The sequence below is a fragment of the Anser anser genome (genome assembly GCF_964211835.1).
Source record: "Anser anser genome assembly, chromosome: 3".
Taxonomy (NCBI): Eukaryota; Metazoa; Chordata; class Aves; order Anseriformes; family Anatidae; genus Anser; species Anser anser.
This window is the reverse complement of record NC_139722.1, coordinates 117029895-117042095: the sequence shown is the minus strand read 5'-3', so window position 1 is coordinate 117042095 and position 12201 is coordinate 117029895. Positions and strand designations below refer to the sequence as shown.

Here is a 12201-nt window from a genome sequence, read left to right as displayed (position 1 = left end):
AAGCAGTAAGCATTATGGTGACTGCTGCTAGCGAAAACCTGTTTTGATCAACTAAGCACACACAATAAAAATACTTCTGTCACTAATCCTGTTTTATTAAACCTTGGTCCTGCGCCCTTCTGGGCTCTGCGCAGTGTGGGACTGCCCTGAAGCGGCTGGAGGCCATTCTCAAGGCGGCTCAGCTTTGTGCTGACACGTTAACAAGTGCTGAAAGGCAATTACGCAGGCTGGGGATTGCCAGCAGCCCCTTCTCAGCACAAGCCCTGCCAAGAGCAGGGTGCTGCCCTGTGTGTCACCCAAGCGAGGCTCTCCCCTGCTGCCAGGGCAGGTCTCCCTGCTGTTGGTCGGGCAGAGAGGAGCCCAAGATCCGATGCTACCAAGTGCAACCAGTTGCAATTGCCCCAAAACGATTAGTGAACTTGGAGTTATGTGCCAACCACTGCAAGAGTCTACTCTCAAATTATTTTAAACATGTCTTTACTCTGTTACGCTGAGCAGCACTAAGAACTCTATGTGATTGCTAAAGCTTCTTTGGTGAAATACACCTACATAAAAGGATTTTATCATGTTCTTTTACTGCACAACATCAAGAGAAAATGTCAACTCATTTTTTACTTATGGAGTAAAACAGAGCAAGCCAAGAGGGCTGAACAGAAGCGTTCCTCTTTTTTTGGTTCAAAATCAAGGTAGAGCTGGCTGAGTTAAGATAACAGTAAATAAAACACTACTTTATACTCTTTAAATTGTGTTGAAGGACTAATTTTAAAACATGCTGTTGTGTGTAAATTATCAGAACTAGGTTATGGTTTTGATGGACTATTAGCCTGACTACAAACAGCTGTTCTGAAAGAAAATAGTCTAGAACATTTCTCATCCTGCAGTGAGTTCAGCACATTTCTTTTTGCCCTGTTCAGGACAAAAGCAAAGTATGTATTTTGAAGCTAGCTGGAAATCTAGCTCCCAACTCTCCAACAAGGGCCTTACCTGAATTTAGCATGACTTCTGTGGGTATTGAAAAGGGTTTGAAAAATCTCCAGGTTTTTGCCACACCTAAGCAAATACATAACTGCATTTGTAATAATGCCTTCTTCTCAGAGGCACTATTGGTGCTTGGTACCAGAGAAGCAAAAGAAGAGTCCACAGCTTCCTTTACACAATTTCTTAAATTCTATAATTAGGGAAGACTATTAATAAGAAAGTCAGCATTGAAGCAATACAATTTTGAGGTAACAGTATGAACTTACTGTTAGCCTAAATGATTTTTATTTTAAATAGGCAGTCAAAAACTGGGGGCCTTTGAGGTTTTAAAAACTCTTCATCATTCTTGATCAGTAGAAGTTCAATGTGTCAGCAGTGTTAATGGTGCTATGTTTGCAAGAGGTTATTTATTTAGCAATTGTATCATTGTGTGCATTGGCTTCAGAATGAGGAAGTTAAAGGGTCTGGGATGTGTTTTTTTCCTAATGCATGCATGTTTTAGTTTTGAAACTCCTTAAAACGATTACTGACATAAAACATACTTTTTCTTGTAACTACAATACACAAGTACAAGATGTTCATACCATCAGCTGAAGTATTTTGACAAGAATGTGGAGAAATTGAAAGGTGTAAATCGTACTTTACATAGTACAATCCTGAAGAAGATTGCACTTCTGTGCAGTGAATTCAGATGTCAAAGAAACCTTTCTCTACAGGATGACCAGGAGCAAGAACAGAATTCTGTGCATTGATTTACCAATCATGTGGCTGTAAGATGCATTGGTTCAGCAAGTTGATCTGAGGGAAAACTTTTTTTTTTTGCAAGTTGGTTTTCCATTGGAGCATCTTGCTGAGTCTGTTCACCATGTAGCCACACGGCTTCTCTATTTGATGTGAGGGAAGTGGTAGGAGTGTGTGACCAGGGATGGAGGGAAGGGCAGGATGACGCCTTTTGAGAGCAGCCCACAGCTAGGTCAGATCAGCTATCATGTAAAACTACAGCCTGTGGGTAGGTCCCTACAGGTGTGGTTCTGTAGCAGCACAACTTGCCCCTAACTTGACTGAAATCAGTACTGCTGTGGATTTCCTTATTGCCTGTACCAGCTCCCATGCTGTAAAATCAAGCAAGGAGCAGCATCTGCACCTCTCCTGCAGATAGCACCCTATCTGCAGGGTGGGAGGGACAAAAAAAGGCAGCTATCCAAATAGATTCATAATGTGATGCCAGTGAGGAAAGACTAGGAGGGGCACAGAAAGGGAAGAGTGTTTCTCAAAAAATATAAAAATTGGGGAAAAAAAAAAAAAAAAACAGCAACCCATTGCTCCACCACAGAAGCAAAAGCAGGACAAAAATAAACCAACCAACCAAAACAGTAACATCCTTGAAAAGAGAACTTTCCTTTCAACCAACCAGATAAGCTCTACTCACCATTAAAAGGGTTGATCTTCTTCGAGATTCGTAAGGAAATTGATTCTTTCAGGTCTCTCTTCTTCACACACTGAATGCCCAAATTCTGAAAACTGAAGCACATATGGAGGGATTTCACAAAGTAATAAAATCCTCAGTGTAGAAGAGTGAATAAATTATTTGCTGTTGAACAATACTGTGATAATATATGCTATAAGAAATGAAAGAAAATGTTTATTTTGAGAAAGTTGTAACAGGTCTGAAAAGCAGGGATGCAGTTTTTCTAAAAAAAAAGAGCAGAAACAGAATAGAAAAATACCAAACTAAAATCCTAAAGAGGAATATATATTTCTATATTAAGAATTGTTACTCTGCAGTAAACCCAGTGATTAAAGTTTAAATATTCAGTCTTGTGTAATTGAAAGTGAAAACTATTTTTGTAATCAATAAACCTGCTAGTGTGCACTAGTTAAAAATGTGTGCTCCTGGTTTTATCAGGGAATATAAATCTTGAACACTATTTTAAAGGTTTTTAAAACAAGTAAAAACAGGTTTTGAAATCTCATGTAGTTATGGAAAGGTTCTGAAGAGCTGCAGCTCTTCCTTATTTGCATAAAAGTGCAGGTCACCCCGATGCAGGAGGTGGGGGGAGTCCCAGGCGAGCTGACTCTTTCCCACATGGAAAAACCATGACATCATCAAAGCTGAGTGGATGTAAAGCAGGAAGTATAAAAAAAAAAAAAGAAAGAAAGAAAAAGAAAAAATACATGTATATATAAATTAAAAATAAATAAATCCATGTTTCATAATGTTACAATAAGCTCAGAAGATAAACTGTGCCAGTAGGCTCTGATGATCTTTCTCCAGAACTGGCAATTTCCCTTACTTTGAAATGCCACAAAAGTTTTTAACTTTGGTTTTTTGGTTATGCCTAAAAAACACCGTAATCCATCTAAATCCTTCCTCCCACAACTCTCAGGGGTAGTCTTATGTTTCCCTGCTCTAACCAAGACTATCCAAGCGTGACACTAATTTTAATTCCCCTAAAGCCCCTCGCCTGTGCCCAATGTGCTCTGTTCAGAGGTTCCCACATCCTCTGCTATCAGACTCCACTTCCAGAATCTGTACTGTAGAGGAATGCATAAGCTTCCCTTCCAACTTGATAGAGTGACCCAAAAGAAACTAAACCACACTAGCATGTCACAGCTCAGTGAAGCACCTGGACTTCATGTTGTGGCTAGTGACATGGGAGGTTTGTAGCATACCTTGGCAAGCAATCCTATTTGTAGGGACTACTCCTTCAGGGCTCGATCATGGCACACAAAACTTTTTTTTTTTTTCCCCAAATACCCACTTTATTCTACTAATTCAGTGTGAAGCACACTTCACACCCGTGAACAGACCTGCTTCCATGCTACAGCCCCAGACTGCCACCTGGTAGTGCCAGACTCTCCAGTAGTCCCCTGCAAGTGGCAGACATCATGGAGCACAAATGCAGAACTGGACTTGAGAAAGCTGCGTCCAGCCACGCAAGGACTGACAGCCTTGACTCTGCGCCTTTCAGCCATTGTGAATGAAACCTCTCAGGGCGAGAAACGAGACTTTTAAGTGCCCCATAACTCTCAGATGACAAACGTTTTCTAAAACATGCTCTGTCACAGTGAAAGTGTCTCTTTAACTATCGCTGAAGGGAGGGCTGGGTCAGAAAAGAAACCGTCGAGAACCTCAGGAAGCCTGCGGGGTTTCACATCAGCGCGAGCTGACAGGAAGCAAGCAAGATAACGAGAAGAGAGGGAGAAGTAGGAAGAGAGAGAAAAAATGAAAGGCACTTGGAAAAAAAATCACCTATGATATCATCCATGTAGAGAGAGTGAGAACTAGGAAGTAAAAATTTTAGTATACAGGCAGTCACATGGACTCAACATTTGTACTTCTGCCTTGACAGCTGGGCCACGGAGGGCTCTGATCAAGTTTAGGCAGCAGTACCACGATCATTATACAGCAGGAAGAACAGAAGACTGTGTCCAACTGCAGCTACGTGGGGATAGTTAAATAAGTGGAGTGCAGAGTAATTGCTCAGACCAGCCCCAAATCTGGGATTAATAATTCCAGTTACACAGAAGTAATTGGGATTTTTGCTCTGTTTGAGATGCTCAGCAGGAGCACACAGCCAGAACCACTACCGAGAGAGGACATCTCCTGCTCACTGGTATTGTGCGAGGCTTTTCTCCAACATGGACTTGAAGGGAAGAATGTGGACACTGAGTCACCAGCCACAAAAAGGAAAACGACTTTAAACATCCAGATCCAATTATGGATCATGCTGTTCTTTCATCTTAAAGTAACCAATGATTTGTTAAAAAAAATGAGTGTACCAATGCTGGAAACATTTCAAAGAGAATATTTAGAGCCTCTTCTCATCAGAATCTCGGATTTCAAGCTCAATTGAAGCTCACAGTTGTGTATTATCAGTAAAGGGAAAGTAGCCCAGACACCATTCTGTAAGAAACTAGGAGGCCTATAACCTAAGGATATTGAGAAGAATTCATGGATTTCATGATTTCAAACAATCACTAACGCCTTAAAAGAAATGGAAGCACAGCATTATGTCAAAGAACAGGATTTGATGCGTGCATATAATGGAAATGAAATTACAATTTACAAATAAATATTTGCAAAGCATGCCAGTGCTTTTTGGTATCACATCCTACAGCTAATAGATTCAGGAACAGAATCTCTGCAGGCTTAACCTTGTGCAACAAAACGCCAAGAGGAAAAACAATCAACAGTGTCTTCCTGTGCCTGGTGATTGCCAGAAAAGGTGTTAGGCAATCAGGCTTTTTTGCTTCAGATCAGAAGCCACAGAGATGAGAGCAGGAAGTGGGATGGGCTACAACAGCAGACATTCTTTGACCCTGGGTGACGAAGCTTGATTTGAGAAGACAAAGGGGAAGCTGGTGAATGGATGGTCAGAGGAAGGCGGGAGGCCCCTTACCAGATTAAGATGTCTACAACTGCCTTTTAGACAAGGTAAAGGGAACTCTGCAGGGAGGCTGATCAGGATGAGGTTACAACAATCAAAATGGGAGGTAAGTGCCTGAAGGGACAGCTCTACCTTTCTAGAGAGGTATTATGGTGGAAAAAAAATAGAAAAATGACACTTACTAATCCTTTTCTACCATTTATCAATAGGAGAACATTGTAAACAGACCTAGAAACAAAAAGCTACTAAAATCTTTTGCATCTGTAAGAGCAGAAGACCGTACAGCCAGCACGTTATGTGTCACCTGAATACATTTGCTGTGTACATTCATGATCACTTGAGCCTGAGCTGTATGTTGAAGAAATATCTCCACTTTTAGAACTGTTTATTTCACCATCAGGCAATTGTCATCATCAAACAGACCGTGTCTTCAGTTTGTTTCTTTAATAGTGTTCTACTGACTAAACCCACATAAAAACGCAGTGATTTCACTAACATCAACCAAATCACATCAGACTGAGAGCAGTAAGTAAAGCTACTTATACACTGAAATATTTACCTTACTTTCTTCCCAGCTCAGTTATGTTTACCTCATAGCATTAGCCTACTTCCAAATCTACCACGTTGCAAGCTGTGAACCACAAACAGCTTGTCAATTCTAAAATCTCCTCAATGGCAATAATCAGTCTACAGTTGTTGCAGTTTACTCTGCTTTTATTTTATTCTGTTAGACTTGGTAGACTTGCAGGGAACACCACCACATACAATTGTACTTGAAATACTCCTAATAACCCTCTGAACAGCACTGAGAAACACATACTATACGAAGCCTGAATTCTCCTTACTGCCTCCAGAATTAGATCCTTCTCTGGCATGCTTGCTCTACAAAACTAAGCCTGAGCAGAATCTATTCTTTTACTCAAAAAAAAAAAAAAAAAGCAGCCCAAAACAAACAAACAAAACCCCCACCAAAATTAACAAACAGCAACAACAGTGACAACTGCCAACACATTTCTAGATGTGTCACAACCACCATCATCTAAATGACGTGATATTCAGTCACTACAAACTTTCTCCACTGGTTTCCAGAAAGTCTAACTAGAGTTCCTGCAGAAGACATGAACTTCCCTAAATCTAGGGAAGCGCTAATTCTAATGTTGTCGTTAACAATTTATCATTTTTGCACACTGAAGGAGAAGAATATCAAGCTCAGGAGTGAGAAGCGCTACTGAACCAGACTGAAAAGCAAACAAGTGGGAGAAAGAAAAAGGAGACAGACACTGGGAGAATGAAAGCAAAAGAAGGGCAAAGGGGACAAAAGATGAGTGTGTGAAACATTGAAAAAGAAGGAAATACTTCTAAGAGAAAGTTGCCTTATCTGAGACGGATTCGAGGCTTCAGCAAAGACAACACACTAACTGCCCTCTTAATCACTACTCAAGAGTTTTAAAACATAAGATTAGCATATCACTTGCACGGTTAATCAAATTCCCAAGCAACACCACTACTCACGACAGGACTCGCCGTTCTGGCCCAAACTCTGCTTCGTAGTAGCCATCTCTGCAGTCTTTTCCAACCAGGTCATGAGGGTGTGGCTTGTAGGGTTCATTCTTTGTTACCAATGTAGTTCTTATTTTGACTTTTCCAAAATAATTCAGAATCTACAAAAAGTGAGATATTTTCTAGACTTTAGATATTAGGTCTAGGAAAGTCCCAACATGGAAGAGAAAATACATTTCATCCTAAAATATCCTATGGAAGAAACACCACTGCTAAGAAATTATCCTAGACCATTCAGAATTTTTGTTCAATCTACTTCAGTTCTGTTCATTTCACACTGAAAACCAGCTGTTTGGCAAAACATTTGTGAATTTATTATTCTTTCTTAAAGCATATCTTACCTATTTCAACCCTGTGCAGAAAGCCAAAAGGTAATACGTAAGCTATAGAAACTTAGAACTGAGAGTAAAACAGCTTGTAATGCTGTAAGACCAAGCATAACAGGACACATTTCTTTACCATATCTACACTTACAATGAAAGATACAAAATCCTGCCTAGGTGACCACACACAAATGCTTATTAAAAGGACAGGTCTAGCTCCAAAGAGCTAGATCCCAGGAAGAAGCTCCTAGAGCCTCAGGGATAACCTTATTACCTGTGCTTGGACCACTAAGTAGCAAATGAAGATCTTAGCGGTTGCAACATGGACATAAGCCCCCATGAAGTCTTTTTTTCTTAATTCTTAGATGAATACTCAGTCTTATGTTCAAGTAGAGGGGCACTGAACTCTCAAGCTCCTACTAGGGGGCCTTCACAGAAGTCATCAGACTAATTCAACACACATCTCTCAGGTGCGTAGAAGTCTTCCCTCGTGCTGATGGCTACCAGTGAAGTCAGCAAGGGTTGCGCGGGTGAGTCTAAAAAACAGTTTGGCCTAAATTGTTTAGAGCGTAACAACTTGAAAGCAAATACGAGATTCACACCAGTACATGTTTGTGCAGAGGCGTGCTCTCCTCCTCCACTTCCCCTGTCCTATAACTAGCTGTTCCTTCCCTCCTTCAGCCTTTTCTTTCCTCCTCCAAGGAGACTCAGGGATCCATCACATGCTTTTCAATCAACACTTCAACCTTTGATTTGACCTACGCTCTTCTAACTTCCACCATCTGTCAGCTTCTTCTGCCTCCAATTAGGCCCCTTTCTTGGCATTCATGTACACCACTGTTTGCCCTTAAATAAAACTTCCATCACTCTTCTGTTTCTTCAAATATTACATCATTTCTCCCTCATTGCACATCTAGTCCCTTGAACTTGAAGCATGATTGAGCCACTTTGATTCTCCGGTTCCTCCTTGATGTTCATCTCAACCACACCATGAAATTTAATCTCATCCTCATTGAGGTTTCCATCTCTGGAGGGGCCTCCCCCAGCAGCTAATCAGCATTAAAGCCTCCTACAGGCTTCAAGGAGGCAGGAATTCACCTAGAAATCACCTGCTATCAGTATCCATCAGCTCTGTCATTAACAGTCACCTTTAGAAAAGAACAAAATATGCCAGGATTGCACAGTCACCAATCAAGTCCCATCTTCCCTTTGGGTTTTCTGGCTGACTTTCATGTGCATCACAGCACACGCTGAGAGGAATCGAGGGCTCATACTGCCCAGTCAACTTGCGTCCTGACACGGCCTCAGGGTGAGAGTCTGTCAAAGTTATTTATTTTTGCCAGCACACACAGAGATCTCGCCAGCTTGTTCGTTCTGCACTTCACCAACTGAACAAGGAACTATTTTCTGCATTCCTTAACCAACTCCAGCACTGTAATAGTAAAAAGGGGTCCTTCTTGTCTGCTTCTTCCTGTAGTAATTCTGCCTTCAGGGCAAGACCAGCTTCCACAGCAGCACAGTTGCTTTACCTAGTAGAGGATCTCTGCTGCTCAGCACATGACCGCCAATACCATCTTTCTCAAACTCTCCCTCCTCTGAAGGAAATTTTATGCCTCAACTTAAAACATTTCATACTTCTCAGATATCACATCCACTGTATCTGTTCTTTTACTGCTGTGATTCCAGAGACTCCATCTTGGCTCCGCTTTTTTTTTTTTTTCAATATTGCATTATAATAATGTACTTCAAGATGGCAAGCACTCCTTACTTCCCATTTATATTTGAGCTTTCTCTTCTAATCTCATTTCTAAAAGACTTTCTCCAGATTAATAGTATTTCCTTGATCTCTTTCAATTTAAACATCAAACAGGAGACCAGAAATTCTTCTATTTTACACTACTAGTCCAGGTCTCTGACATTCCTTTGTCCCAGATATGAAAGCTACTGACCAAGTGCTTCCATTCTACCTCTACTGTCCATGTCTTTGTCCTTGCTTTGATCAAAGCTGTTAGGACTAGTCTGAATCCCTTCATTCTGAATTTCCCAACCTATCCATAATGCAACCACCCAGTTAGTTTTCATTGCAGGTGTTCTAACCACATAATTCCCCTTTTTCAGCTCCTTTTTAAATTCTGTACCCCTTCTGACTTCACATACTTCATGGCAGTCTTTTGCAGAGCCCAATCACCAATCCACCAGCTGCAAGGCACCTTCTTAGTTTGCTCGCTTGTACAAAGTATCTTCTTTCACATTGTGCCCAACAGCTAGACCAGTCTTGTCAGATTTTGTATGCAGACAACCTCCTTCAAAGCACTCCCAGAATTCATATTACAACCCAAGTAGTTAAAAAAAAAAGCCCAAATCACAACTAAGAAACCAGAACAAATGTAGACACAGAAAAAGCTAATAGCGAATGATTCCCAGACAATGAGTAACTTCAGTGAGTTCCCTCTCTACAGGCACTTCGTTACCAATGACTACACCTTCTTCTTTTCCGCTAAATTGGAACAAAATCTTTAATGACAAAATCTTTAATGAGGAGCAAAGAACTCTTTTTCCACTCTGTTGCAATCACATTTGCAAGCCAAGGAAAAAATAACAGAACATGTAATAAAAAGCATTTTATTTACTGCACCAACGTCAACACATAGCTACAGCACAATGTAAATACAGGCACTGGTAACTTATGGAGAAAAGTAGTATTTCTTACCTGTATAGAAGGGAATGTCTTGTTGTTTTCAGTACTGTGTTCTCCTGGAATGCTGCCTGCTGATCTTCCCTCACATTTGTATCTGAAACGCATGCCCCTTTGCCTGGGTTGTTCAAATATTTCAATGTAGGGCTCAGGGCCACCTTAAAAAAATAAAACACAACATTTTCAGTGCTTCTATACAGTAGAGCTTAAAAAGCGGCAGAAGGAAGGCTATATGCTTAGGTGCTACAAGAGGATTAGAAGATCTAGATTCTTTGATTCATATTGCCCACTTTGATCTGCCTTCTTGGACAATATATTTTTTATTTTATTTTAACGTGCATGCACATGACTGAAGAGGGATGGGAGTGAGTGGGAGAACAGACTTCAAATGAAGTACACAAGTATCAGTGCCATGTAAATAATTAACAGGAAGGACTCCCCTCCATCTCACTTAGAACTTAGCTTGTTTTAGCTTTTAGAGACTGTGTGTCTGATGAAAGAGGATTTTATACAACAGAAGACATTATTTCAAGGGGATGGTTGATATTTTTAATAACCACATGCTTTTAGGAATGGTTATCCTCTCAAAGTACAGGTACCATCAGTACTATGCTTGCTTGAATGCCCTCTGAAAGGGAAGAGGTTTCCTCAGAATTGATTGATTTAGTTACTATTATAGTGAAGCAGAAACTATGCAAATTGTGCCAAAAAAAAAAAAAAACTACTGGTTTGAATACCATCGCCGTGGGCTCAGAAAACACCTGATTGCTTGTATTGAATTCTACAACTTGAGCTGCCCACCTCCCACAGGGCCAGCTTCTAGTTGCAGTATCTCTCCAGAACACAAAACCTTACTGAAAGCTACTGGGCAGTCGTCAGAAAGAGTTTTTCAGGAAACATGAGATATAGACAAGAATGAGAAGCAGAACTCCTCATTGGAGGGTTTAGAAAGACATCACCTTACCAAGAGTATCAGTACTTTTAAAGCTATGTCTTATTGCCAAGATAGTTACAAGCTATACAATATATCTTACTGAGAACATCAAACAGGATAGTCAATCAAGCAGTGACAATAGTGGGATGGCATGTGAAAAACAAATAGCGGAGAGTAAGTAAATATTGTAGAGGTTGAATCATCGTGGTTCTGCATGATCAGAAGAACATAGCTTATAGAAATGTCTACCGAGCTCTTTGTCATTGTATAATAGCATCCTACTCAGGCAAGGTTTGTGAACATCAGAAACAAACATGACAGGCAACATCCTGTGGCACAGCACTGAAAACAGTGCTTAGAATTCAACATAATAAGCAAAATAGTTATTAAATAGATTGAAAGCATTAAAAGGGTAAAAGATCTCCTACTTCCTTTTGCCCAAGGTCTGTAGTATGTTAGTTTTGGCAAAGAGGTGGATTCCAGTCCTAGCTCCATAACAAATCCTTCTGTTTTGTTGCACCTATAGTGACCAAGGTATGCCTGCAAACACACGGCTTCAACTTTATGAGTAGGATTTGGTGATAGCAAAAGCGATCCTGTGCTGCAGCATTTCATGCCCCACAGTAGGAAAATATATCTTAACATATGGAGTAATTAAGAGAAGTAGAGAATGAAAGGAGAGAACTAAATCTGAGGTGTTTCCTGTCTTACTTGAACGTATGGTACCACAGTGACAGACAGCTGGGGAGCAGCAGTACATGAAAACAGCTCTGATGCTGGAGCTGTCTTCAACGGCACGTGTCTTTTCAAAACAGGAATGCTTTTAGAAAAGGCATCATGCGTTTCAGGTCCAAGCTGTATTTGGTGGCAAACAGCTGAGAACTACAGTTTAGGATTCTACACGTTCCTTTCTAACGATTTATCAAAATGCACTCTCTCATCTGATCACCTCCCATCTAGAAAATTTTAAATCAGTTTCTGAAAGCCAACCATGAACCGTCACATTAAATAAATGTTAGACACCACTCCAGGTCCAGTTACTTACAAGTATGGTCACTTCACTAGACACTTCCCAGAACTCATCTAACCTTCCCTGTAGGTAAGTTTTTTCTCTGTCTGGAAAATAAGCAGGGCCAGCAAAAGGTGGGGCGATGGGAGATAACAACAAGAAGCCTAGAGCTGATGTCAAGCTGGTTTCAGAGGGAGATGGAAGTCTGAGCTCCTCACAAAGCCAGCCCCACACACTACTGTAAGGCTTTTTAACTTTCACACTTAAATTCACATACGTTACTATATTTTTCAGGACAATCCAGTGGACCA

The 12201-nt window shown here is 40.6% G+C and overlaps 2 protein-coding genes across 2 annotated transcripts in view; both read right to left on the bottom strand.

Moving 5' to 3' along the window:
* REL (REL proto-oncogene, NF-kB subunit) overlaps positions 1 to 12201 on the bottom strand; it is a 33009-nt gene that overhangs the window by 17824 nt on the left and 2984 nt on the right. Inside the window, exons 2-4 of the mRNA XM_083829730.1 lie at positions 9963 to 10105; positions 6882 to 7030; positions 2408 to 2499 (exon numbers count right to left, since the gene is read on the bottom strand). Of these exons, the coding sequence (XP_083685856.1) occupies positions 2408 to 2499; positions 6882 to 7030; positions 9963 to 10105 (384 nt within the window). The remainder of the gene's footprint in view (positions 1 to 2407; positions 2500 to 6881; positions 7031 to 9962; positions 10106 to 12201) is intronic.
* PAPOLG (poly(A) polymerase gamma) overlaps positions 10087 to 12201 on the bottom strand; it is a gene marked incomplete at its 3' end in the record, with an annotated part of 40433 nt that continues 38318 nt past the window's right edge. The window contains exon 23 of the mRNA XM_083829721.1: positions 10087 to 10105. The remainder of the gene's footprint in view (positions 10106 to 12201) is intronic.